The sequence below is a fragment of the Tursiops truncatus genome, chromosome 15, assembly GCF_011762595.2.
Source record: "Tursiops truncatus isolate mTurTru1 chromosome 15, mTurTru1.mat.Y, whole genome shotgun sequence".
Classification (NCBI taxonomy): domain Eukaryota; kingdom Metazoa; phylum Chordata; class Mammalia; order Artiodactyla; family Delphinidae; genus Tursiops; species Tursiops truncatus.
In genome coordinates this window covers 85,174,537-85,202,176 of record NC_047048.1, presented here as the reverse complement: position 1 = coordinate 85,202,176, position 27,640 = coordinate 85,174,537, and the positions used below count along the sequence as shown (strand labels likewise).

Here is a 27,640-nt window from a genome sequence, read left to right as displayed (position 1 = left end):
TGGTTCCCCTGGGGCTCCACCCCAGGACGAAGCCACATCCCAACCTGCAGTTTGCTCACTTGTATCTGGGCTAATTTCTGGGTCAATTCACACCTGTCCCTTGTAGGTTCGATTGCTGTAGCGATGACTCCCCCACGGCTCCCTGGGGAAGGGCGTTGGGTAACCTCTGCCTTTTCAATGGGTCTTGCTCCGTCCTCTGGTGGCATTTCAGGAACTGCCATCTGATGTTTGTACCATATCCCTCCTGGGGAGCCGCCACATCTACCTCCTGCATGGGCGGGACTCAGGCCAGCTGGCCGGCCGGTGGGGGTGTGCGGTGCCGCCGCCCCATTGGGAGAGCCACCGATGCCGGCCCGTTCCCCTGCAGCTGCTTCTCCAGAGTCCTGGCCATCGGGCAGCGAGAGCCACCGCCTCCTGGGCCCCACTCATTGTCCCACAAACACTACTGAGCACCGGCTGTGCGCAGGCACTGCTGCAGGGGAGCAAACGAGATCCCCGCCTTCAGGGCACTCGCATCCCGGCAACAGACGGCACAGCTACTGATGACACCATGGTTGGAAGGTGTCGGGCACCTTGGAAACAGTTATGGTCGGGGAGCAGGGGTGCCAGAGTGGGGTGTGGGCTGCCATTTCCCCGAGGCCATCAGGTTGGGCCTCATGGCGAAGGAGACGTTTGATCCAAGACTGAGGGGGAGCCGTGGGGATGTCTGGGAAGGTGGAGCTGCCCGTGCAAAGGTGCTGGGGCAGCAATGGGCCTGGTGCGTGTGTGGAGCTGCGAGGAGCCTGTCAGACAAGGACGAGGAGTCAGGTGTGGCCGGAGGGCGGGGCCTGGACCTCTCGGAGGGAGTGTGTGACCTGTCTTTGTCGCAAAAGCATCCTCTGGCTACTGGTTTTCGCTCCAGATGGAGGCGCTGGAGATGTGGATCCTCTTCCACCCTGAAAATCCGCCGGTTCCTCCTCCCGGCCCTGGCTCGCAGGAGGAGGTGGGCTTGGAGAGCCTCCCAGCTGGGCTTCTGCCTCGGGCAGTGTCTCCCCTTCAGAGAGGTCTCCGCGGAGGGCCGAACCTTTGTTCCCAGAGGCTCTGCTGCTCCGAGGGCCTGGCTTCCAGTCTGCCTGTGCCCCTCCCCCCAACCCCCAGGCTGCATCTCCCCCCCCGCCCATCCCCCAGGCTGCATCTCCCCCTTCATCTCTGATCTCCAGCCCACCAGCCTGACACGTGATGCTTAATTACCACGGGGACTCGAGTGACAGCCCAGAGCTCCCCGGGAGCGTTTGATGCTCTGATGCTATAATATCTGATTCCGATTCTTGGGGGTTTCCCTGCCTTTCATTTCAAATTCTGCTTGTTTGTGTCACTTAAACATTGATGCGCGCTGTCAGCAAGGAGGGGCTGTTTCGTATATGCTCTTTGAAACATCCCAACCTACCCACCATGCTGTTCACCTCAAGTGGGTGAATTACACGCATGTCATTTATATTTCACTAAAGCTGTTTTTTCTTAAATGTCATTTTTAATGAGTTCCCACCCAGCTCAGCAGATGCACGCACCACAGACACACCCCTTCCAGGGCGAAGACAGGAGTAAAGGAACGCAGGAGCATGGGCTCTGCCAGGGGCCCGGGGTCCCGCCCCCCGAGGGGGTGCGCTCCAGGCCCGGCTGGTGGGGCTCTCGCGGGCCTGGGGCGGGGCAGGTACGTGGGGCAGATGCTCAGTTAATGCTCGGGTGTTGTCTGTAAGGCCGCGAGCCTGTTTGTTCCTTGCTTGAACCCAGGTCCTGCCCAGTTCCCAGCAAATAGAGGGCCAGGATTTGAGGAAGGATTGGTGTCCAGCTCACATCTCAGAAATGTCTCCCAGGGGAGTGGAAGGGAGAGACCCCCATTTTGTTTTGTCCTGCATCTGCGGGGCAGGGGACGCTGGCTGGGGAAGGGACTGGGGTCCGTGTGGGCAGGTGGGCCCATGGGTCTGGATTCCTGTGCCTAGGACGCGTCTGTGCCGCCCCCGGTGCCTGCGGCCACAACTGCGGATCCTCTGGGCTCTCTGGGAGGTGCGGGGCTGGGGGCCGGCTCAGAGCTCACAGCCAGAGCTGGTGCTGGGGGACCCCCACCCAGATCCAATTAAGCAGCCCATTCCGTCCACACCCCTGGACTCCGGGGACTTCACAGACCCTCCCAGAGTGGGAGGCAGAGGTGCCTGACGCGCCCTGTGCGATGAGGCCCCAGACGGGGGAGCCACCTTCTGACAGCAGCCACGAGCCAGATCCCTTCTCTTCTGCTTCTTCCAAGAAGCGTCGCTGAGAACCGCCATCGCTATCCTCTGGCCCTCAGGAGAGGAAGCAGACAGGGTCGCGGCCCAGCCTGGTCATGGCTGCCACATTTGGACACTTAGGGAAAGAGTAACTCAGTGCCGGCTCTCACCTGCGTGCGTACACGTGTTCACGCACATGTGTGCTGACCGCAGCGCTGGCCACCCTGACCGAATCCCAGCACGCCATGACAGTGGCAGGAAGTGGGACACTGGCTGAGGACCCAGCCCCCCCCACGAACCTGGGTGCTGGGCCCTGAAGGGAGGAGACTCTTGGGTCACAGCTGCGGAGGGGTCATTTCGAGGGGTGGGGGGACACCCACCGGGGGAACCCAGCCAAGCGAGTGCTCACCCCGGGCAGCCCACGGCGAAACAAACTCACGAAAGCCCACTTGGAGGATTTGCAAAACTGCCGAACTTTGCAGATTTGTAGAAATAAAACACACGGGGCAGGAATATATGCTTTAAATATTAAAATATATTTACATACCCACAGTTTTAACTGAGATCACCCACAATAGACATTCCACGCAAGTCCCGACACCCTCCGGGTAGAATTCACAAGTGCTTAGCACACCGTCAGGTAAAAAACAAATTCTATAAATAGGTGTTTATGCAAAATACGCGTCCATAAAAACATCCTTATGCAAGTCGCTCCCGTCCTGCTGCAGCGCTGTGGCCCCAAGGACAGGAGGTGACGGCAGGTTCAGAACGCACGCAGGAGAGGGGTCCACGTGGATGTGCCCCGGGGACGGCAGCCCGCCGGCCTCCTCTGCATCAGGAGAAACACAGGAAGTCAGGGCCAGGCCGCGCACAGGATGGTGTGGACCTGCGCATAAGCACTGCCAGCTCTGGCTCACCCACGGGGGTGGGTGCTTTGTCCCTTCCACGGAGCAGCTCCGACAGCGCCAGCATCACCGGCCTAACGTCTCCAGAGAGCAGAGAGCTTGTAAACCGCCGGGCAGCCACCAGCTCCACATCCGCCCTTCAAAGGAGCGATCAAGGGGTGCCAGAAGTGTCTCCCCGAAGTCCACAGGTGGTTTCGCACTTCTCGTAACTACTGACGGAGTTACGTAGGTATCGCACACGTTGCTTTGGAAGCACAGCTGTTCGTGTTTCCGAGGGATCCTGAGCCCCCAGGGGATGCTATCTGGCTAAGTCCGTGGGAGAGGGCCAGAGTGTGAGCGGACCAGAGGGAGGCAGCCCTGCATCCGGCCGGGAAGTGGGCCGCTCCGTCCGAGCCAAGAGCCGGTCACCCCACTCTCTCTGGCGAGGTCTGGGGGGCTGGGGCAGGGGCGTCCGTTCGGACGTCTTGCGTTCGTTCTCCTCCGTGCCTTTGAGGCTCAGTCCCCCCAGACCCAGTGGCAGAGTTTTGCAGGGTCCTCAGTGCCGGGGATCAATCAGGGAGGGGTCACCCCTTCCGGGGAGAAATTAGATAGTGTTCCTAGGAAGTGTCACGGCAGGCCCGTGCCCCCGGGCAGGCGGGTGGGCTGTCAGATGTCGCTCTGGATCTGGAGGGCTGAGGGGGCTTCCTGAAGGTCCGTGGGGTTGTCGGAGGCTGAGGACTGGCTGGGCAGAGAAGCCTCCAGGCCGTCCGAAGACCCCGACAGGGGCTTGTACAGGAAGCAGGCAGTGGTGAAGAAGACGAAGCCCAGGACCTAGGGAGAAGGGAGCCGCTGGGCCTCTCCTGGGCCACCCGCCCAGCCCCGGCTTTCTCACGAGGTCCTGGGGAACCAACCCTACTCTGGCCAGAGGGTCCACCCGTTCTGCATAGCCAGTCCCTAGCCTGGACCCCAATATTGTTAGGGGGGAATGAAAAGTATGATTTGACTTAAATACAGAGGCACTGGATGAAGTGGAGGTGCTTGTCGTGGGCTGAACGGGGTCCCCGCAAAAGATGTGTCCAAGTCCTGACCCCCGGAACCTGTGAATGGGACCTTGATTTGGAAATAGGGTCTTTGTAGATGTAATTAAGTTAGGGGTCTTGAGATCACTCTGGGTTAGGGTGGACTCCAGATCCAGTGACGGGTGTCCAAACAGAGAAAGGGGAGGAAGGTTTAACACAGTGACACACCGGGAGCAGCCCCGTGATGACAGAGGCAGAGACAGGGTGAGGAGTGTACAAGCCCAGGAGCCCCAAGGATGGAGGAGCCGCCAGGAGCCGGGAGGGGCACGGGACAGAGTCCCCTCAGAGCCCCCAGGGGGGACGGGCACTGCAGACACCTTGATTTTGGACGTCTGGCTTCAAGAACGAGAAAAAAGGAATTTGTTTGAGCCACCCGGTGTGGGGTCTTTCGTCATGGCCACCCCAGAACCTAAGTCAGAGGCGGCCAGCTTCGGCGGTCACTCCACCACAGCCACCACCTTGAGCTCCCTGGGAATCACGCGCAGCCTGGAAGATGACAGTGTGGGCGCGCGTGCCAGCCTCTGTACGCGGGTGTGTGCGTTCAGCGTGTGAACCCTGGGTTTCCTGGAGCACCGCCCAGGCAGATGGGCCTGAAGCCACAGGAACGAGAGGCTGTTTCCACTCTGTGGCCCCATGAGCGAGTGGGATAGCACTTCGGGGGTGCACCCGGCTGCCCCCACCCCCGCTAAAATTAGCACTGACTCTGGGAGCCAATCCTACCCCTGTGCCGAGGCCGCGGGGGGACTATCTGGGCAGACAGCCGTCCCGGGGTCCAGCCTGCTGCTCTGGCCGAGGGACCCTACAACACAGGGAAAAAGAAGAGCAAGGGCCGGCTCCCTGCGCGGGGTGCGTCTATTTGAACTGACCCGTTTGTCCAGAGCCGCGCAAATCCCTTCTCACACTTGGCTATTTTTAAGCTAATCTTCGGGGAGATAAACCCAAGGGTGGCTGAGAATCCTCTGTCTCTGAGGCCCCTCCCGAAAAGGCTCTGCCAGTGGGACGTTCCCGAGTCCACCCTCCACCCAAAGAAATCCAAGACATTCTTATATACCAGCCCTAGGATTTCATTTTCTTTGGGAGGTTGTGTGCCTTTTCCTCCAACGGGGGAAACTCAAAATATAAACACTGTGCTTCACCCCATGTAGCACACGCCAAGAGACACAGCAGGAAGTTTCCATTAACAGCTTGACAGCAGAGGGTCAGGCTAAGAAGCAGGACATAACTCAAGACCCACTAAGGATGGAGAAGGAGAAGCGCTGCTTGTGGACCCAGCCAGGCGACCCGGCCCAGAGCAAGCAGGCCTGCCCGGGCTCTTGCAGGGGGAGCAGTTTTGATTTCTCCAAAGCCTTAGCTGACCAGAGCCCAGGGGCAAACCACCAAGCCGGGATGGTGAGGGCCCTGGAGGGCAGGGGGTCTGGAGAGTGAGCCCCTGTGACCTGGGCCTGCTGTCCCACTTTTCCCGCCACTGGCATCACGGCATCACGATCCCCAACAACAACAGCTCAAAAGGGGGAAGGATCCCACTTCTGGAAGCCAGGCTGCCGGATGATGCCCAGGGCTCCAGTGGGAAGACCCCAGTGGCATGCCCAGGTGCCCGAGCTAGTTGGAAAAGGCTCTCGGCCCTTTGGAGCAGACTCTGGGACTCTCTCCCGCCGCCAGCGCACCGGGGGGCGAGGCCAGCCCACTCACCTTGTACGACAGCCCTGCGATAAGCAGGTACTGGCTCATGGCCGAGTTCTGGTACACGAAGCAGGAGCCCTGCTGGCCGCACTGCGTCTGCCAGAGCAGGCATGCCTTGTCGATCACCCAGCCGAAGGCGATGGGGCCCGGGATGCCCCCTGCGGAGAGAGGCACATTCAGTACCCGGACAGCCCGCGGGGGCGTCCAGAGACCCAGACCAGGCGGGCTCTAAGGAACATGGCTTCGGCCACTGGTGTTCACAGCGGGTGCAAAGGGGGCTTAATGGTCCTTTCTCTGGGGGCTTGCCTCCACGCCGGGAGAGTCCCCACGGTCTTCGACTCTGGTGGAGCCCGTGTGTTAATGAGGAAATGGGTCCCTCTGGGCAAAAACATGGCCACGGGTCCCTCTAGCGGACGGTTAGGGAATGGAGCCCTTCCCCTGGGCGGGCACAGCCTCGTGCGGGGACGCACCCCAGCCCGGCGCGTGCCCTTGTGCGGTGAATGCACACCACAGCTACGCCCGGCTCCCTCCCACAGCACAATACCTAGAGTTCTAACCACGATCCACTGGATTCCTAGCGCAAAGGATCGCTGCTGGTCACAGACACACCTGCAACGGAAAACCGGCGCGTCAACGCCCGGGAGGCGTGGCCAAGTCACACCCCACGCCAGTGGCCGCGTCCTGGCCGAGCCCCGGGCCGCATCCCCAGGTGGCAAGCACCTCACAGAGGCAGTTAGCGCTCTCCTGCCACAGCTTTCCGGGGGGCCCGGCACGTACCCCGCAGGGGTCTGCAGAGCTCCGCCGTAGCTGCAAAGGGAAGGCTCTGGGCCAGAGGGAACCCAGGCCCGGGCTTACCGTAACGTTGCCGTTAGTGCAGGGATGCTGCTGAGGAAGGTAAAGATAATTACAACGAATATGAAAAGCAGAAGGAGGGGTTTTCTTTGACAAGTTGAAGTGCATTTCCCTGCGGTAGCATGGCCAAAACCAGAGGAAAAATTCTGAGGGACACAGCTACAGTCTCGGTACACCTGGGGAGCGCAACGACAGCGCTGATTACAGGAGGAAGGGGCGGAGGCCGCCCCGCCCCGCGTCCGGGCGCCACCGACCGCCTGGGCAGCAGCCACGCACACTCACCTTCTGGCCACCGGGGCCAGGCGAGGCCGCCTCCGGGCACCCCGCGTGGCAGGGCGAGTAGTACATGAGGCCGTCGGGGCCACACACGGGGCTGTAGTGCTCTGGCTGGCAGCCGCAGGCGGCGTTGCAGGCATCTGTCAGCCCCAGGTGGCCTTCGGGCAGGAGGCTGCGGGTGGGAGAGAGCGACAGTGGGGCGCAGGCCAGCGTGGGGTCTGGTCCCTGAGGGCCCATGTCTGCAGGTTTCCAAACTCGCTGGGTTTGTTCCACCCGAGGACCGGGGCTTCCTGCATCGCCTTGGCTCCTAGAATCGCTGGATGTGCTCAGAGCGGAGCAAACCAGCCCTGCGCGGCGCACTCCCTACCTGGCTTGGTTCTGGGCAGGCAGTGCGTTCACAGGGCTCGAAGTGCAAAAACTGCTTGAGTGCCAGGTGCAAAGCGTCCCCGTGGCCCCGGTCCCTGCTCTACAGCGCAGGCGTGGACGTTCCACAGATCGCTCACCTGCGCCCTCACAGACACGCACGCTCCCTCTGCGCTCAGATGGAGCACACTGTACGCATCGTTTCGTCCTGCTCCTTCCTTCCCGCTCAGCACTATCTGGGAGGCGCCCAAGACTCCTCCCTCTGCCGTGGTCCCAAGCCCTCCACCCTGCACCAACTCTTGCCTAGTTTGGCTGTAACGGTACGATGGCATCCTTGCCCTCGGCACTCACACTGCCGTCTCTACGGGGAATTCCCGGCCAGCAATCGCTCACCTGCGTCTACGTCAGGTATTCCCAAATCACCCCCAGCGGGCTGTTCCCCTCACGTTCCCAACGCAGCGACGCACGGGAGCCCCACTTTCCAAGACAACTCGTAGAGAGGAGGTGGGGCTGGGACTGTCCCGTTTTACAGACAGAGGACTGGGGCTCAGGTGCCGCGTGTGAGTGACTGGCCATCGGTCCCCGCTGAGGACACCATCCTTACCGTTACGACCATCTCCGATGACCTCACCTCAAGTGCCCGACACGCCCCGTCCTCCCCAGGGACCACCGGTGCCCCCAACAGGTGTGCAGAGGTCTCCCCTCGCCCAGGGGCCACCTGGCCCCTACCTGCCGTTGTAGCTGGCGGTCACGCCCGCCATGGGCACGTTGGGGCAGTGCATGAAGAAGACGAGGAAGGCCAGCATGCTGGTCAGGCTGCAGAGCAGGCAGAACCGGATGATGCCCGAGCCTCGGAGCTTGCACCTGCTCACAAAGAAGCCGCCCAGGAACGTGCCTCCGCCGCCCGCCGGCACCACCAGGTACCCTGTGGGGGGGGAGGGGCTCGGTGAGTCCCGGAGCCACGGGGGTGGGGCCAGCACCCCCCTGGGCCTGGTCTCCGCTTTAGCGATGGGAGACGGAGGCCCACAGCCATGGCCCCAATCTGCGTGGCGGCACCGGGCTCTGCTCTCGATGTGAGGACCCGGACCGGTGCTCACAGGGGGCCTCGGAGCCTGGGGAGGCCACCCGGCCAGCTGCTCAGAGGCCCAGGGGTGCAGGGGCAGAGCAGGAGAGGGAGGAGGAGAGGTCCCTGGGCCCTGCCCCTCCCACTGGCGAGACCCAAGGACAATCGCGCTCCCCTGGCCCACACGGCCTCTGCGGAGTCTGACCACAAGGGGGTGTTTGGAGAAGCTGGTGGCCGCCCTTTGGTAGCAAGTTGGGCTTCATCGGCATGTGGCTTCCAGGCCTGCCCTGGGATGGGGTGCAGATGGGAGGGGGGGCTCTCCAAGGGCGGAGGAGATCTCAAAGACCCTGGGTGCGGTGAGCCCGTCTCCCCAGATGGAGACCGGCTCTGGGGGCAGAGGGGGGGACCCAGAGGACACAGCTGTCCCAGGAGGGCTGTCGGCCGCTGTGGGGCAGGGAAGCAGCTGGCGGGGGTGGGGCTCTTGCAGGTGGGGTCACAGCCAAGAGGCCAGCAAGGAGGGGAGTCTGGGGCACTAGTCACCGGGGAGCCCCAGTCTGACACCGTCCTCCCTGGGGGGAGGCGCTCGGCCAGCATCGACCCACATACACCTCCTGCCTGGCAGGTTCTCAATGAGGCTGTGGCTGCCCCCCCGCCCAGCGCTACCCGTGGACAGGGCCAGAAGGGGGGGTCTGAGGGGGACTCTCACTCTGGCCACTGAACGCCTCCGGTCAGGCAGGCCCAGGGCTCCAGCCTCAGGGAGACCCCAGGACACCCACTGCCTGGCTCACGGGGACCGCCAGGCCCGAGGGAGCGTGGTGGGACCTGCCACCCAAACCCTCTCCGCCACAAGCCAGGATGACGCATAAGGCCCAGGCTCTGGGTGGCAAGGGGGGCGGCAGAGAGAACGGGTCAGCAGGCCGTGTTTAGCACTTCCCAAACTGTCCTGCCCATTGCGGCGGCAGCCTTTGTAAGTGTGATTAGAGCTGTTGTGTAAGAGACCAGACACCTGCTCCGGGGCCCCTGCCTGGGGGGACCACACGCCCAGGATGTGCGCCCCGTCTTTCTAGAAGAGACCTTCAAAGGCCCCTCAGTCTCTAAGAACCAGTGAAAAAACGGAGGACCCCCACCACCACAAGATTCAGGGAGCATTCTCACCAAACAAGGTGGCAGCTTCCGAGGCACTGAGGCTGAACTGGGACTCGAGGAACTTGGGGCCAAACGTGGACATGCCAGCGATGAGCGTGGCCTCTGTGGCCCCGGCCAGGCAGAGCAGGATGAACGTGGGGTTCTTCAGGAGGAGCCAGATGGAGCTGGATGTGGGCGGGGAATGGAGACCAGAGAGAAGAGACAGAGGGTCAGAGTGGGCCAGAGCCCTGGCCCTTCCCAACTGAGCACAAAGAGCCTGGTTCTGAGAGGGGAGTGGAGTGGGGTGTGGGAGAGCCAGGGGGCACCCCACATTTACTCCAGAGAAACAGAGAGTGGGTGTGGGGCTGGGCTGGGGCAGGGGGAGAGCTGGCACCAGGATCCAGGGCCTGTGGCTTGTTGTGAAAGCCGCTGTCACAGAGGTCGGCTGCAGTGGGGAAAGAGACCCTGAGTGACTGTGACACTGTTGAGTCTGCCCCAGGGGCAGCCGGGAGAACCAGCAGAGGGGCCTGAGCCAGGAGTCGGAGGCTGCGGGGGAGGCGGCTGTCACCAAGTCCAGGACTGGGTGCCCCCCAGGAGAGGGGAACGGGGCCTGAGGGGTGGGACCACTTCTCAGTCGCCAGCTGGTGAAAAGGAGGGACAGAAATCCCTGAGGGCTTGGGCCGAGAGGCCCCTCCAGGGAGACCCTGTGTGGGCTTGGCTGTCTCTCCGACTTCTCTTGGTGTGCACCTGGGGGGCAGTGGCCGGTGTAGTGATGCCAGGGGCCTGAGAACTGGGCCTTGGACCTGGCCTGAGAGTTCCCCCTTGAACCCAGTGCACACGGCTCTGCACCCCGCCTGCCTTTCCCGGGCCCGGCCCCTCTCAGCCACCGGATGGCAGGTCCAGGACTCATGAGTGATGTGGGCTGGGGACAATTTCCCCTGGAGCCCTGGGTCCATCTCGGCGGCTCCGACAAGGTTGCCTTCGCTCACATTCTCCGTGTCTGCAGCTACGGCCTCCACCCAGAGAACCAGCCCCCACCGACCCTACGGGTCATCTTCCACCGGGAGGGAGACCCCCACCCGGCCAGCCGTCAATGCCGACACCTCCCTGTGCGCGTCAGAGCAGCACAGACACCCTGACACTCCGGTGGTCTTCGTTTTGAGGACACAGGCCAGCAGTAAACCGGATCCTGCCACGGAGCATGCAGGGTGGCCAGTTAGCCTTCATGCCCTGGGAGGGAACTGACGCTAAGGAAGTTGCCCCCCACCCCCGGCCCCTGCGGCTTCTCAGGGTAACTGCAGAGTGGCCTCCTTCCCCATCCTGCTTCAAACAGGGACCCAATTCCTTCAAAACTGACTTTCAAACTCAAGGACTTGAAAAGGTTTCTTTCTGGTCAACAGCCCAAGTCCCACATCCATGAAGGAAACAAGATGCGGAGGAAACGCCATCCTGGTGGGGCTCTCTGGGAGCAGAGTGCGTGCGTGTGTGCACGTGTGTGCGCGTGCGTGTGTGCACGTGCGTGTGTGTGTGTGTGTGTGTGTTGAGGGGAAGCCCAAGTGCAGCCAGTCCCTTCCCGGTCCTGCCCAGACTTGCCCAGGCTTTGGGGAGGCTCGCCTGGGCTCAGGGGCAGGTGACTCTCCCCAGAAGTATGTGAACTTCCTTATTTCTTAATCTCAGCCTGCAGATTGCTTGGCTGCAACTCCCATGTTGAATTTGCTCAGAGAACTAGTCATGACCTTGACAGAGGGCCCATGTTCCAGTAGTTATTTCACTATCAGCAACCGGTCTGGGGAACCAAGCCTGGGCATAAACCTCCTTATCTCGGGCTTCCCCCCGGGTCCACTGGGGACCAAGCTGTTGACGCCGTCGGTGCCAGTGCTCCCAGGTGGCCCTGCCCCCGCTGCACGGGGCGAGCCTGCCTTGCCTGGGCGACCCCGCCGCCCCGGCCACCGTGGCCCTGGGCCAGCTCTGCCGACCTTGGTGACAGCCTCCTGAGCGGGCGGCTCTCCTGGGGGGGTCTAACCAGGCAACGGGTAGCCAGGGGGGTTCCCTGACCCCACGTCACCCCCCCGTGTTGAAGACAGACGGCGGGGGCTCATTCCCGCCACTAAGAGCCTCCACCTGCCACGTAGACACTCACGGGCTCAGGAAGTTGCGGGGCAGGTGGGCGCTCAGTGAGGCCGAGGACTCGGGCAGGGGACCCTCCGAGGGCCGCCTCCCCCTGGCCAGGAGAGCCCCCCATGGAATGCCCTGATGAGGGGCACCGGCCGGCCAGGAGGCCCCAGCCGCACGCTGTCCCTCTGAGGCCCCAGCAGCCCAGGCTCTGTTTGTCCCAACGGTGTGTGAAGACAGCACAGTAAGACCAGGTCACGTACTAGATAAACGAGAGGTCACTGCCCGAGAGGAGGGGCGGCCGCAGGGCGGCAAGGACGGGCAGCCGGACGGTCCCCTCCTTGGAGCCCCGTGGGCACGTGCAGGTGACTCCCAGTGAAACGGTCAGAGAACGGGGTGCAGGGGTGACTCCTGGGGAATGATCTTGGGGGGGGTGGTCAGTTGCTTTCCTGGGAACTGTGGACAAGCTGGCTGTGGGCAACTCGCTGAGCGTCAGGGATTCACTCCGTGACCGTGAGGCGTCAGGAAGAGCCCCCAGAGCCTGCCGTGTGGCAGCGCAGACGGGTCCCTGCGTGCGTGTCCCTGGGTCCCCCACAGGCCCGGGAAGTGAGGGGTGGGCACCATGAGGCTGAGGCCCCGGGCCTTCCGTCGCACCAGGCCCTCGGTTCCCCCAAGCCAGGAGGCTCTGTCCGCTCCCCCTTAATCCCTTAGCCCAAGTGTTGGGGCCAAGCCCTGAAGACGGTTGGGTCAGAAGGAGGTTTAGGGGCTGTGGGCTCCCCATGTGGCCCTGGAGGGGTCACAGGACTCTCCTAGCTTAGGGTCAAGACCTAGCATGTGTAGGACCCTAAAGGGTCTTCAGGACACACAGACACAGACAAGAGGCCCCCCAGGTCCTTACAGAGGCAGGTCTCTAATGGTCTTCCCGAAGTCGGGGTTGCTGGTCACCCTGTGGCTGCTGTCCTTTAACTGGTGTGTGTCAGATGCTCTCATGACCATGTAGCGCTGGGAGCCTGGAAGGATGTGAACATCTGTGAGGGGCAGAGACCAAAGGCCCCGATGCCCCTCCTCCTGGGTGTGGGACCAGCCGGTGGACGAGGGCGCCCAGACAGACGGCCCGTACAGATGCACCACGGTGACGGGTGGCAGGGATGGCGAGGTGGGAGAGAGCCAACGGGCCCAACCTGGGACCAGAGGGAGACGGGAGGTATTGAAAGGGGCGCCCATCGCCCGGTGAAACAAGCCTCTTCCGTGGTCCCCGAGCGGGCAGAGGCCGCAGGGCTGGAGGGAGCACACCGGCCGGGCCACCCTGCCGGATGGCAGCCCCCACCCAGAGGACGACGATCCCGGCCCCACCGCTCCTGGCAGGCAGCAGGAGCAGGGCATGGGGTGTCCCTCTGCGGGACGCACCTACCTGGCAGCTGCCGCGGGTAGCCAAGGATGGGCACAGCGATGAGGAAGGCGGCCACTCCAGTGCCCAGGAAGCCCACCCACCAGGCGCCGACCCACAGCGGGCTCTCGGTGGTCAGCTCCGTCCTGCGGGAAGAGGCACGTGGGGACAGCGTTGTGCTCACAACATCTAGGGCACGCACGCCGGGCATCCTGCTTGCCGGTCGGTGAGAGGCGGAGACCAAGGGCTCTGCGTGAGGCCCCCGCCCTGATGCCCCACCACCCCCGGTCTGGGACCAGCAGTGGACGGAGGGCATCGGGACGGACACGGGGTGGACATGCACCAGGGGACCCTGCCCAGGCCCACTCCTTCCTCTGGGACCTGCGAGGCTGCCTCCCGACGAGGCCATAGGGGCTGGGGGCCCAGGAGGGGCAGGGCAGAGGGTGGGTGGCTGGTGCCCTGGCCTCGTGAAGCTCAGGGGGCTTGCCTGCGACCCCCGCCTGCACACAAGTGCACCTTTAAATTCAAAGGTACGTGGGAAAGAACCCTGGGCTGGACAGCCAGGTGGACAGGAGACAAGGGGCTGGCAGAGGCCAGCCGGCTGCCCCTGAGTTGTGTTCTGGGGAAGAAACTGGCGACTGAGCCAGTGCTGTGCTTTCCTGAGTTCTGTGAGCCATTCTAGCAAATTCCTAGAAGGCGGGGTCCTAGAACCCTCCGCTTTGCAGCCAGGTTGGACGGAAGCGTGGGTAACTGGGAGCCACCACTGCAGTTGGCGTCTGAAGTGTGGGTGCTCTCGCTTACCTGTGGGGTCTGAGCTGACTCCAGAAGTCAGTGTCAGATTGAGGTGAACTGGGGACACCCAGCTGGTGTCCAGAGAATTGTTTGGTGTAGACCCCCCCCCCCCCCCAAAAAAAGAACCTCCCGGTGGCAGCAGGAAATCCCCTCTTGGTTCTGCAAAGGGCATTGGAGCAATGGTGGCCTGGTCCCTTCCAGCTTCGGGAGGCCGTCCATCCATGCAGTCCCCTCCCTCAGGCCATGCTCTCCAAGCTGCCCAGACTCCCAGGTCCACCAGAGCAAGGTCGGCCTGGACCCACCCCACCCGGGCCGCGTCCTCCTGCCCCAAGAGTGGGCGTCTTCTCTGTGGGCCCAGGTCACTCACCGCTGGCCTATTTCAGTGTAAATATTCAGCAGGGCACCTCCGACCAGGTAGCCGGCTGCGGGGCCAAGGATGGCCGCGGTGTAGAAGATGGCTGGAAGGGAAGCAGAGCTGTCGGGGACCTGGTGCGCCCTCTGCGCCACCCCTCCGGCCCCGCTTGCATTTCTGCACCTCCACCCCATCCCCAGGCATGAACTCCTTGAAACTGGGGTTTCGTTGCACAGTCTCCACTGTGTCTGATATCGGCTGGCATCAGTCTTTCAAGGTGTTTTAAAATTATTTCCCTCAAGCCCCTATAGACACCATTTGGACTCTTTCCCCCTCAGAAGAGCAAAGATCCTAAGACTCATTTTGCAGGATGAGGGCGGCACCCATGCAGCGCTGCAGGCTCACCCGGGTCCCAAATGCCCCCGGAACGGCAGCCGCTACGTGACACGGATGAGCAGAGTCCAAGGTGGACGTAACGGAGCAGAACAGCGGGCAAATCTGGCCGGGCCGGGGCGTCGGCCGCGGGCTCTCCACTGACCCCGACCCCTTCCCTGGGAGAGCTGACCTCGCAGGAGGGATTTGGAGAAGCGGCTGGCCTGAGGCTGAGAACGCGGAAATCTCACCCCAGATAAACGAGAGGGTCTCGGGGGCAGCTCGGGGCTCGAGCCCAACCCCCGAGGGCGGCGTGGCAGCACCCAGTTCTGCAGCGCAGCCACCAGCCGAGCCCGGCTCGCGGGATCTAGTTCCCTGACCAGGGATCGAACCTGGGCCCCCTGCAGTGGCAGCGCAGAGCCCTCACCACCGGACCGCGAGTGTCCGCGCTCCATCCCTGTGGGATGTGCCAGGGGTCGGGCCGAGGCTGGCGAGTACCACCTCCAACACCTGAGGTGTCACCTCGCCTAGGAGCACCTGGGGCCATTTGGGGCCGCGTGTGGCCAACAGGGACACGCATGTAGGGGGCTTGGACGGGGCAGGGCTCTGAGTAGATGGCCGGCTGGCGTCACCACCATCACACCCGAACCACTCACCAATGTAGACAGGCGAGTAGCTGGACTTGACATTCTCGTCCAGGTAGGTGACGCCCAGCGTGTAGAGCGGGGTGGCGCCCACGCCGTGTAGGAACTGGCCCAGCATGAAGACCAGCTGGTAGCTGGACAGGCCAGAGGCGTGGCCCCCGCAGGTTGCGCTGCGGTTGGCCCGGCACGTTCCGACGGCCTCGTCCACCTGCACCTCATAGGGGCCGGTGGTGAAGTGGGGCAGCGAGAAGACCAGCGAGCCAGCCCCCATGACCAGCACGCCCCAGCCCAGCCAGCGGGGCTTGTGGCCGCGGCCCCCGAAGTAGCCCACGAAGGTGAGGCAGAGGCAGGCGGCCACGTCGTAGGCGCTGGCGATGAGGCCGCTGTGGTAGCTGTGCAGGTCGTAGCGCCGCTCGATGGAGGTGATGACGGTGTTGATGAAGCCGTTCACGGTCATGCCCTGCAGGAAGGAGGCCGCGCACAGGAATAGCAGGAAACCCCGGGGTGTGTTGAAGGCCTGCAGGCACGTGGGCGCGAAGGCCCGCCAGCCGCAGGCCTCGTCCGGCCGCCCCGTCGCCACGTAGCGCACCTCCCGGGCCGCCTGGGGCCCGTGCTTCTCGGGCTGCGGCTGGCACAGCGGCTGGCTCAGGGGTGAGCCGAGGGACGCCCGCCTGCTGGGGGGCATGCGGTCACACTCGCTGTTGGTGGCCAACGGGGGGCCGGGGAAGACCAGCTGCGGCATCTCCGAGGGCGTGACAGCGACGGCAGCGGGAGTGGATGCGGAATTCCAGCGGCGGTCCGATCTGCGGGAAGAATCCATCTCCAGGAGAACCCTCCCCCGGCCTGTCCCCGGGGGCACCGACGGCTCTGCCTGTCCGCTACCCAGCCTAGTGAGGGCAGCCCCCGGCCTGAATGAGGCCACAGAGCTGAGAGTGGAGCTGAGACACAAAAGGACTGAATCAGACGCCATGTGAGCCCCTGGTCCACCCCGACCCGCACCTTCCCCACGGTCTTGGCTCGCCGGCCTGAGCTGTGTGCTCCGCCAGGGGCAGCTGACCGCGCCCGCCCTCAACTCCACGCCCGGCCTCCATCTTCCCTGAACTCACACCCGGCCGGCCTTGTGCTCTTTAGCATGAAAGGGAAATCCAACTTAGTCCAGCGTGTGGAGAGTGTGGGAAGTGAGGAAGGGGGTACAGGCAGGCCCACCCGGGCCGCCGGGACGGCACCTGGCGGGAGGGTGGGCTGGCGCTGGGCCTCGCCCGTGGCTGGTCTCTCGAGATGCTGAAACCGCTGCAGGTCGCAGCCCTGCAGACAGGTTCAAGGGACACTGTGCCAGCGCTCCATCTTTCTGCAAACTCCCAGCCCGGCCTCTTCCCGTTGCCCTATCTGGGCCCTCACTTTGACTCCCAGCCCACGGACCAAAAGGAGCTCAGTCGGGCCTGAGAAATGGCTGCATCTCGAGGCTCCCGGGGCTCCCAAACACCCCCAACACCCCCAAGCTTTGAGAAAAGGCGGGACCTATTGCCAGGTAAACAGATCTTTCTGGACCCCCCAGGTGGCAACAACCACTCTGCATCTTAAGAGGAAAAACGCTGACTTTCCCGACAGAAGTAAGCCGGTCGGCACAGGTACAGTCGCTGTGACAGGAAACACCTGACCCTGGTTGTACCCACAGCCCCGGGGGCCCCGTGCGAGGGTCTTCTGCCGAACTCAACACACTTCCATCGGGTTACCTCTCGCTCTGGGCTGAACCGTGTCCCCTGGAATGGGAGTGATTTGGAGGGGGCACCTCTAAGGAGGTGACAGGTAAAATGAGGTCACGGGGGCGGGCCTGGTCCACTGCGGCTACTGTCCTTTAAAGGAAGGACTCTGGACCCAGACAGGCACACAGGGAGAACCCGCTGTCGGCCACTCAGGGCCCGAGGCGGCCCCAGACCCCCCACCGCGCACGGGTGTCAGTGATGTCGGGAGAGGCCGCTGCCCAGAGGGCTGCCGCTGCCCCCAGACTTGTCTCAGATTAGGCTTGGTGGACCGAGTCCTTCAGGCAGCTAGTCACAGAGCACCACTCTGCTGGGCCCCGAGCCGGGGACGTGGAGGGGCAGAACGGTGGTCCCCACCCCCGGCCCGAAAAGATACATCCTCCCGACCTTGAGCATGACCTTATTTGGAAAAAGTGTCTTTGCACATGTGATCGGTGACTTGAGATGAGGTCCTCCTGGCTTGGGGAGGGCCCCAAATCCAGCGACAGTGTCCTTATTAGAGAAGCCACGTGACGGCGGAAGCAGAAACTACAGTGATGAGGCCACAAGCCAAGGACGCCTGGGGGAAGCTGGAAGAGGTGGGAAGGACCCTCCCCCGGAGCCTCCAGAGGGAGGGCAGCCCTGCCCCCACCCTGACTTCTGACTCTTGGCCTCCAGAAATGGGTGGGGAAGAGAGTTCTGTTCTTTTAAGCCCCCAGTTTTTGGTCCCTCGTTGCAGGACGCTCACGCAGCCCCCAGGAGGCCCGGCTTCCAGGAGACCACAGGCCTGGAGGGAGGTGGAGTCTAACAGACACTCAGAACAGGACGTGAGCCCAGAGGTGAGTGCAGAGGGCGGTACCACTGAGAGTCCTGGGCGGCGGGGCGGGAGGGGACATGGGGTGCCTCTGGGGGAGGTGCACCTGGCAGGGGCCCAGCTGGCAGAGGGCAGAGAGGACTTTTCCGCCATGCTGGCCACGGGCAGGTCCTTCAGCCCTTGCGACGACAGGCTTTCGGCTGCTGTGGGCTGGTCTCGTTTGTTAGCTTGCTTTGTTTTGTTTTGTTTTTTGTTGTTTGGCCAAGCCACGTGGCATGAGGGATCTTAGTTCCCGACCAAGGATCGAACCTGTGCCCCCTGCAAGGGAAGCTCAGAGTCCTAACCACTGGGCCTCCAGGTTAGGACTGTTTTTAAACAAAAGATTGGCTTTACCTTGTGTTAACCTTGCCAACTGGGAAGCGGTCCAGGGTGAGGGGAGTGGGCCGTGGTGGGACCACACCCAGGTCTGGGAGGCAGTTTTGCATGTGGGGGGGTCTGGGAGCTCCGCCTCTCCTGATCCCCTCGCACCCTGTGCGTTGAGGCTGGGACGCCAGGTCTTTCTGCCAGACCTCTGCCTCTCCTCCGCTGCGCCGTCTTAGCTAATTTTAGCCTCAGCCCGGCCTCCTCTCCTGCCTTCCCTGGGGCCAGGCCGTGGGCACAAATGCCATAAGACAACGCAGCATCCCACTTCCTGGCGGAGTCTGAGCTCCACGCACAGCCCATCGTACAGGAAAGGGAAGTGGGCCCAGAGGAGTCAGGAGTTTCCCCAAGGCCACACAGCCATCCAGGGCCAGTTAGGACGAGACCACGTGGTCCGGCTTCAGAGCCCACGAGCGTGTTGGCTGTCCTCGCCAACGTTTCACTCAAAGAACCACGACCAACTGTGTGGCATTGACACACGGGGTCAAGTCTTTGCTCTGGAAACTGGCACTGCCAGGCGATCGGCAGCCAGATGTCGAGGCCTCCCGCCTGAGTCATTCCCCAGGGCCCGCGACCACGCCCAGGGCTGTATGTGTAGAGCCGCCACCCCCTCCGTGCACCCTGGTGCGCCAGGCTCGGTCACGCGGACGAGGAGGGTGCCCACGGAAGGAGCAAAGTTCACCCCGCGTGAAGGACCGTCAAGCCTCCAGGAGGGACAGAAAGCCACGCACCTGCTCCCAAAGCAGGCACTGTAGGCACCTGGGCCGCCGTGGAACAGAGCAGACAGTGACAGGCGCGAGCCCCGAGACAGCACAGTGCTGCTTCCCACCAGCCCCGCGGCTCAGACGGGCTCCCGAAACAGAAACGCGGAAAAAGCTCGACCTCGCCCAGAGGCGGCCGCGTGTTCGTGCTGTGGGGATGCATTCCTCCGCCATGTGCACGCACACACACCCATCTGTGCACACACCTTCCACATGGAAACACGTGAACGCATGCACATAACCAGCAGGGCCCTGGACCCCTTCCCAGCTGGGGTGGCCCCAAAGGGAAGGCATCCAAGCGGGCCGAGGGGCAGCGGCTGCTCTGAGAGGTCGCTCCAGCGGCCTGTGGGGATGGATGGTCAGTGCTGGGCCGGGGAATTGTTATTGGTGGGTGGGCCTTCCTAGGAGGGATCTGCAGAAGCGCCTCCCCCCAGCTCTGGGCTTGTTTAACCATCCCGCCCGTCCCTCGCAAGGAGAAATGCAGGGGCCGGGACGGGAAGGATCGGACCCCAGCAGGGCTAAGGGGGCGGCCAGATCGCTGAGCTAGCGCAACTAGGGATGGTCATGAAGAAATAGAGTCCTTCCTATTTGAAAATAAAACCCTCAACAAGACTCCAGTCCCACTGGTGTGTGGCCCAAACAGCTCCACGTCAGCGTAAAGTTTACCTGAGCTAAGAGCTCTGATCTCTGACGTAAACACATAAAGTCAACCTGCAGTCCCGCACATCACTTGCTTGTTGATTCAGACTGAAAATCCCATCTTAGACACCAGCCAGGCGACCGGCGTGGTCACCACCCGCACGGGATGAGAAGCAGATGGCGCCGCTCGGGCGGGCAGCCCCGGGCTCTCCTCCCTGGGTCCATCAAGAGCGGCTGTGATGGCCAGGACACAGCAACCTGAGTGCGGACTGCACGCCCCCGCCCACCGTCGAGGCAGCGCGAGGACAGCGTCGACCCAATCTCTCACTAAGCCCAGATTCTGCTCCACCTGCTGTGTTCCAGCCGGAAGGCGTTCACCCTCACAGCAGCGTCTTGATCAGAAAGGAGGCTGGGCCCTCCCATGACGCAGGCGCTGAGGTGTGAGGTGTGGTGGGGGTGGGGGGGAAGGCGGACAGAAACACCTGCGACGTGGGGCCAGTGTGTCTGGAATGTCCCCTCCGTCGGCAGGCAGCGCCGGATCCTGGGTCCGGGCTGTGTGACACCTGGAATCTCACAGCCACGAGGACGGTCACACGTTCTCGGGTCTTCAGGGGGAGATTCCCGAGTTTGTACCCAGATCTCATGCGGCTGTGCCCGGGCGACACTTGCTGGGCGTGTACGGTGTCAGGAGACAGCTCCAGAAATGGACACGGACAGTCATGTTGACGCCTGCCCCGGACTTAAAGGACACTTTGCTGTGTGTGCAGCTCGAGGACTGAATCTCACGGCAAAGGTCTGCGGCATAAACGGGCCTGCAGGAGCTGCCAGCTCCGGCACGAGGGCATCTCAGCCGCCGCGGCCGAGTCCAGGACGCAGACTCAGACGTGGAGTGGGTGGGCACGGCCAGCTGCTCTGTCTTGGTCTCCTGGTCATCAGCACCCTCACGACAACGCTGCTGGGGCCTGGGGGTGCAACCCAGGCCACTCGGGGTGATTTCTTTCCTGGACATGCTTCTGAGAGGGCCAGAGTTGACTCCCCGCGGGGCTCAGCCAGGAGAAGGTGACTTCATGGCTGGTGACTCCCTGCAGGTGGCCAACACCCATTAAGGCCAGGCTGGTGGTCCCGAGGCCATTGCCTTTTGTTCCTCTGTCTCAGGTCCCTGTGGTCAAGCTGGTGGGAGGGTGACAGGGGCTGCAGAGTCCAGTGGCAGCACCACTTAGGTGCCAGCTGGCTCCCCCAAGGAGTGGACACCACGGCTGGGCTTGGGGTGGAAGTCAGGCCTCCCCACCAACTCCCCCTCTGGGCACTGAGAGTGTGCACGTGGCCTACGGTCCCCTCTGGGCACTGTGAGTGTGTGCACGTGGCCTATGGTTTCTCTCCGCTTGGAAATCGTTTTAGCAAAAAAGCGTATCTGCTTCCCACCTGCTGCTGAGGCCTGATGCAAGGTGTGGTGCCTCTTCCAGGACCTGAATTCTCAGGCTTGGCTGGTGGTTGAGCGGGGCCCTGGTGACTGCAGCCAAGCTGGGTGGAGACTGCACCCCAGGAAGGACGGGCCAGCTCCCGCCAGCATCCCAGGTCCAGTGCACAGGTATCCTCACCTGAGAGACCCCGATGCCATCTAAATCCCGGCCTCTCCTCCCTCCCCTCTGCGGAGCCCACGCCTCAGAGTCTGGTGCCCGGTCCATGATCTCAGAGCCAAGAGCGGAATGATTATAGCTTCTACCTGTCAGTCTGGTGGGTCCCAGGGCGCCCAGACGTTGCGCAAACATTCCAGGTGCGGCTGTGAGGGCGGTTCTGGAAGGTTCTGGAATCAATTAGCATTTGAACCGGTATATTTAGAGCCCGTGGGCCTCATCCAATCAGCTGAAGGGCTGAATAGAACGGAAAGGCTGAGCCCTGAGCTGCCCTGCAGGGCTGCCTTTGAACTGGGACCGGCTTTGTCCTGCCTTCACTCACATGGAAACATCATTGCTCTCTCTGGGTCTTGAGGCTGCCGGCTTTCAGACGGCAGCCACGACATCACCTCTGCCGGGCCTGCAGCCTGCCGACCACGTATCTTACAAAGTCACGTGGGCTGAGCTCCTAGAATTAGTCTCTTTCTATAGCGACCTATCTGCTACTGGCTGGGCTTCTCCGGAGACCCCTGACTCATGCAGCAGGTAGTCCTGTGCCAACACCTGCTTGTGCGAGGCCTGTGCCGGGCGGCGGGTTTGGGGACCGCGGGACACCGTCCTGCCAACAGGAGCTCACAGCTGCCACACCCAAGGCTGTCCCGAGCCAGCGGCAAACTGTCCCGGCTGCAAATCCAAACAGCACGGGCTGCGGAGAGCCGGTGGCAGCAAGACACACACAGCCTGGAGCCGACAAAGGCCGGGGAGCCGGGCTGCAGGGCAGGGCGCCTGACAGCACGCCGCCACCATCACATCGACGCCCGTCCCACGGCCCAGCTCAGCTGAGCCCCCTCCTGCGCACGGCACACCCGTGAAATCCCCCACCACGGGCGCACCCACGTTAGGGATGTGACTTCCACCCCCCGAGCCGGGCACCCTCCCCCGGGCCCCGTGCTGGACCGCCGCCCTAGGACAAAGTCTCCGGGGTGCTCCAGCCATGTGACCCCCAAACTGGGGCAGCAGGGCGCTGGCGGCCCTGGAGCACCCGCTCAGCCCTCAGGCAGGCCTCCCTGCTGTTCTGCTGCCAGCATTCTCATGGAAAGACGTCTGAGGCCGGGAGCAGCTCTGATGAAGCCTTTGACAGCTCTCCTGGCCTTGGAGAGCCCCTCCTTGTACAGAGAAGGGACTGTCCTCCTCGCAGGAGGCACGCAGCTCTCCCCAGGGAGCCCCCTCTCAAGGGGGAATCTTGTCCCACCCTCCCGGGCTGTCCCCAGCCAGGCGGCAGCAGGTCGGCAGCAGGTGGAGGGACCGTGGGAGTATGCCCCACTGCCGGAGGCCTCCCTCCCCTGTCCCCTGGGGAGAGTCAGAGCCTGCGGGATTAGGCAGGCTGATTGGCAGGGGGGTAACGTGTACCCTGGGGCCTCAGGCCAGCAGCTCTGCACCCGGGGCTTCAGCTGGGTGAGTGAGGGTGTGTACGCGTGTGCACACGTGTGAGCGTACTTTTGTGTGTGTGCACGGCTATCTTAGAAGGAAACCACAGGTTTCTTCGGACTCCCAAGCTGGCCTGGCCCATCAGCTGAGCCCAGAGGCGTCTGTGCCGAGGAACTCCCGGCCCCTCCCCCACGTTGCCTACCCCCCCCCCCCCCCCCGCTCCGCACAGCCTCACAAGCGCCCCCCCCCCACAGCTGTATGGTAGGAGGTCAGGGGCCCCCACTTGGATGGCTCGCCGTAGCTCCACCTGTGAGAGCTGAGATGCTGGCGTCAGTCACTACCTGCTGGCTCTCCAAGTCGAGTTGCTCGGAATTGGGCACTCAGACGGGACCGGATGCCAGCCCAAGACCTCGTTCATACGGCCCTCATCCTGCCTCGTTCACATGGCCCTCATCCTGACCTCCAGGCTCCCAGCCGCCTCACCACAGCGGCGGGGAAGGGCGTGGCTGGGATCTGCCCAGCACCTGCTGCAGGGACTACACCCGAGGAACCATGGGTTAGGTCATAGCCGCCCGGGACGGAAGCAGCCCCGTGAAGAATTTCCAGACGATATCTGCCAGCCCTGCCCGGCAGGACGGGTCCTGCTGATTCAGGGCAGTCAGGGGTGCGTGGGTCCGACCAAGAGGGCTCTCCCTTCCCTCCCTCCAGCAGCACGTGGGAAAGCTGGGCTGTGGAGGCCCAGAGGCATCCCGCCTGCATCCCACAGGCCTGGACTGTCCTGGCCAAATGCTCTTGTCCCCTTAGGTGCCGCCCATCTTTCGGTGGCAGCAAAAGACACCCTGCTCTGTGTCAGGCCTGGCCCTCCTGGGCCTCCTTCTCCCCCAGGAACAGAGCTGTAAAACGTCTGGAATCACACAAATGTGGTTCAGACCTCTCCACCACGTTCTGCCTGTGTGACTTTGGACAAGTGCCTCGGTTTACTCATCTGTGGAATGGGAGCGATAGTAGCTCCCTCGTGGGTGGTGGTAAGGATCCGATGAGACGACGCTCAAAGCACGCAACACAGGGCCTGAGCATCCTAAGTGACCAACAAAGACGCCTGTGGTCATTATGATTGCTGCCGGTGTTAGAGTCACCCTCCAACCCGGCTAAAACCAAGTGCTTTCTCTCCTCTGACGTCCACCTGCCCCAGGCTGCACAGAGGAAACCTCACGGCACCGCCATGCTCACGGCTCACCGCCCCACCAGCCCCCGGGAGCCAGTTTCTGATTAGACAGAGGAAACCCAAGTTCCCCAAAGCGCCGCGAAAAGCGGCCACTAGGAAGCTGGTTCCTTCACTGTGGAAAACTACTGCAGCTCCTGGTGGCTCCAGACAGAAACAGGCCCATCACCAAGTCTGACCTTGGCAGCAGGAGCCTCCAGGCACTCACATGGGGGATGGGGCCCGGACCCCACTGCCTGATGGGCTCCTCCCCACCGGCTTCCACACCGCCCAGGCTGGAAATCTCAGCATCTGCCTGGGTTTTCCCGTCCAGAGCCAAGCGTGCCCACTGGGTGCAGAGGGTGGGCCCCTCGTTTCCATCCTCCCTCAGCCTCCGCCTGCGCCCAGGGGCGCCCGGTCTTCCAGTGCCGGCTCTCTACCGGACGCGGGGACCTCGCGTAGTGGGGCGGGGACAGGGGTGTGGCCCGTATCGCCCAGGCTGGGACCAGTCCCTCGCGCCCACCCAGTAGCTCGGCCCGCGGGGCCGGCTCCGCCCGCGCTCCCCTCCCCGAGGTGCCTGGAGCGCGGCTGGCGCGAACAAAGCCCTGCCGCCCGCGAGAAACTTCAGTTCGAGACGATTTCCTCCTTGACTCAGCGGCAGCGGCATCCGCCGCAGGTGTGGGCCCCGCCGCAAGCCTGCAGCTCCGGGAGGCTCATCTGTCCCTGGTGCGACTCTCGTGGCCTGCGCCCGCGTGCGCGCCCGGCCACCTGCCCCGGCCGCTAGCCCTGGCCGCTCCCCCCATCCCCGCCTGACCCCAACCACCATCCATTCCCTCCCCCTCGTCCTGCCTCCTCGGAAGCTCCCCGCCTGGGGAGCGGGCAGCTAGAAGGGGCGCATTGTGCAGCCGATTCCCTGGAGGCAGGCGGGATGTGGGGTGCTGGTCCGCGCTCGGTCCCGCCTTCCCGGCCGCGGAGGGGCTTGGGGCGCACTGCCGGCGCCCCGAGTCCCGCCCCGCGCGGCCTCCCCGATCCCCTGGTCCCCGCCCAACGTCTGAGGGCACCTGCCGCGCTCCTGACATCAGCAGGTCTGGGCCCGGCGCACCTGGGCGGCGCGCCCACGAAGGTGGCCTGACCCTCCGCGGCCCACGCTGCCCCGAGCACTCACCGTCCAGAGGACCCAGCCGCCGCGCTGCGAACCAAGCTCTGGCTGCCGCTCAGCGCCCACTCCAGCTTCATTCATCCTCTCCCGGGCCCGCCCCGCCGCGGGGAGGAGGCTGCCCGGCCTCACCTACTGCGGCCAATGGCTGTGCCGAGCGGTCTGGGGCCGCGCCCCCCCCGGGCCCGCCCACTGAGAGGTGACAGAGGCCTGAGTGCGCGGCTGGGGAGGGAGCTGGCGAGGGGCGGGGCCCGGGACTGGAGCAGGGAGGAGGGGCGCGAGACCCGACGGGGCGAATGGAGGAGGGGCGGGGGCTGGGACGCCCCTCCATCCCCCAGGTCGCCGCCGCACGGGCGCCGGCGCGCGCGTTCGCTGACTAATCCCTCCCAACCCCAAGAGACCCCGATCTCCGAGCTACAGGCTGGGAAACCGAGAGCCGAGCGGTGAAGTGTGTTCCCCAGGCCGCGCGACTACTCAGTTTCGAACTGACTCGGAATTGAAGCAGGGCGTGTAGGGCCGAGACCTTTGGGAGAGGACGTGGGAGGGAGGCAGTTTCCCGCACTACCCCTTCGGCAAGGCCACCTGTGGCCAGGTGGGGGCCGGGGCAGAGGCGCAGGAGTGGTCTAGACCCAGGTCCGGGCTGGGACGCCCACCTGGGAGCAGCCCCTGTGGTGGGCCCCCGGCGCCCGTGGGAGTTGGGAATGCGGCTCTGGGGACGTGCCCTGGGCGCACGGCGAGGCCAGCACCTTCCCCTGGGGAATCAATCCACTGTTTTCCGTCTGTTGCCTTTTCGGTAAAACGATCCTCTTTTGACGTCAGCGCTGATGTCAGGAGAAGGGGAGGCACCAGACACACTGCCCTCAACAGGGGGGCCTGTTTGAATCCTCCCAATATTCCTGCTGTGTGACCTTGAACACAGTGCTTAATTCCTCTGAGCCTCAGTTTCCTCATCGGTGAAAGAGGAGTGACGATGGGGCTTCCTTAAAGGGCTGTGGAAAACACTGAGTGAAATAAAACAGGGCCAGAGGTTGGCCCATGTAAGGGCTCCTAAGAGTTGCCAGGAAGTGACATATTAATAGCCGATCACAGTCACACTCCACAATGTTTCCTTTAAATCAATTTATTTTAAAAAGAAGCCTACAAAGGTCAACCGTGTGTGTGTGTGTGTGTGTGTGTGTGTGTGTGTGTGTGTGTGTATTTGAATCCTGAGATAAGTTGGGTAAGGGAGCAATGACCAGTGTGACCTTAGCCTGGTAAAGCCCGTGGAACCGCAAAGGAGATGCAAGAGGCTGGCCTCTTCCTGTGCGGGGGTGGGGAGTCAGAACTAGAGAAGGAGGCGCTGGGGCTTATGCGAGACTGTCCCGCTCACAGTTAATTGTGAGATGCTCTTCCTCAGTGCTGGGCTTTTGCCACTCACATCTGGTGCTGGGAGTCCCTCGTGATGTCTGCAGGGCTCCCGGCCGCCTCCACGTCTCCACTCCTGGAAGCTGGGGCGATGTCCAGTTACTCCTAGAAGACTGGTCTCCACTCCTGGCACTGCCCTTTAAGAGTAAAAAACCAGCAACTGTTGTTCCTGGATGGAGAAGTTCCCTCCAAGAGGATGAGGGACTGCTGGGGAGTCGGCCGTTCTGCCTGGAGAGGAGGCTGCTGGGAGTGGACGGGTGCCCGCTCCATGAAGATTTCCCCATGAGGACAGGGAACTGAGCTGCCCTGCAGACCTGGGCTCAGTGTGGAAACTGCTGGGAGCAGCGTTTCCCAGGAGAGCCGAATGGAGATGCTTTTTGTAGGTAGTGAGCTCCCCGTCACGGGAGGTGTGTGAGCAGAACTAGCCCACCTTCTGACGGTGATGCCGTGAAAGCATTTCCAATGGCAGAAGCAGGATCAGACTTGGGGTTTCCAAACTTCATTTTGGATTTTATTCCTTGAGACCATTATTTACACTTTTTCTTCCTCTGAACAATTTATGTATTTTATTAAAAGAGTGAGTTTAGGGCTTCCCTGGTGGCGCAGTGGTTGAGAGTCCACCTGCCGATGCAGGGGACATGGGTTCGTGCCCTGGTCCAGGAAGATCCCACATGCCGCAGAGCGGCTAGGCCCATAAGCCATGGCCGCTGAGCCAGCATGTCCGGAGCCTGTGCTCCGCAACGAGAGAGGCCACGACAGTGAGAGGCCCACATAACGCAAAAAAAAAAAAAAAAAAAAAAAGAGTGAGTTTAGTTTTAAAAAGGTAAATCTGTGTCATTACCATAAAAAATGGGCACAAGAGAAAGTGGTATTTGACGTTAGCCAAGTACTGCCGCCTGAGAAGGGCCCCCGAGCCTTAGACCTGCTCTGACGTTAGCCAAGTACTGCCGCCTGAGAAGGGCCCCCGAGCCTTAGACCTGCTCTGACGTAAGCCAAGTACTGCCGCCTGAGAAGGGCCCCCGAGCCTTAGACCTGCGCGTTCCTTGTTTGTAAAGGGACACTGGCGAGTGTCAGACAGGTGCTGGAGATGGACTGTCACTAACAAGACGTTTTCTTGGATGTGACCGGCACAGAGCAACGAGAGGGTGGAAGGAGCCAGCTCCCTCGGGCCATTGCGTCCATTACCCACAGGCCACACAGGCCCTCACCCGCCCTGGGGGGAAACACTGGCCCCGAGGCCC

General features: G+C 62.9%; 1 protein-coding gene across 10 annotated transcripts; it reads right to left on the bottom strand.

Moving 5' to 3' along the window:
- Window positions 1-2,758: 2,758 nt before the first annotated feature.
- On the bottom strand, window positions 2,759-25,129 carry SLCO4A1 (solute carrier organic anion transporter family member 4A1). Of its 10 annotated transcripts, none has more exons than XM_033838991.2 (13): window positions 25,005-25,129; window positions 15,237-16,027; window positions 14,224-14,314; window positions 13,089-13,210; window positions 12,576-12,687; window positions 9,596-9,750; window positions 8,107-8,302; window positions 7,021-7,186; window positions 6,742-6,914; window positions 6,431-6,495; window positions 5,896-6,044; window positions 4,927-5,005; window positions 2,759-3,958 (listed from the first exon to the last, which is right to left on the bottom strand). In XM_033838991.2, exons 1-13 carry the CDS (start codon window positions 25,073-25,075, stop codon window positions 3,732-3,734), a joined length of 2,397 nt encoding a protein of 798 aa, XP_033694882.1. In that variant the 5' UTR covers window positions 25,076-25,129; the 3' UTR covers window positions 2,759-3,731. The 10 variants fall into 10 exon arrangements, 4 of the variants coding, with proteins under 4 accessions (XP_033694882.1, XP_033694883.1, XP_033694881.1 ...); XM_033838992.2 differs by lacking the exon at window positions 25,005-25,129 and having other exon boundaries at window positions 15,237-15,684; window positions 15,814-22,819; XM_033838990.2 differs by lacking the exon at window positions 25,005-25,129 and having other exon boundaries at window positions 15,237-22,819.
- Between the last annotated feature and the right edge of the window lie 2,511 nt (window positions 25,130-27,640).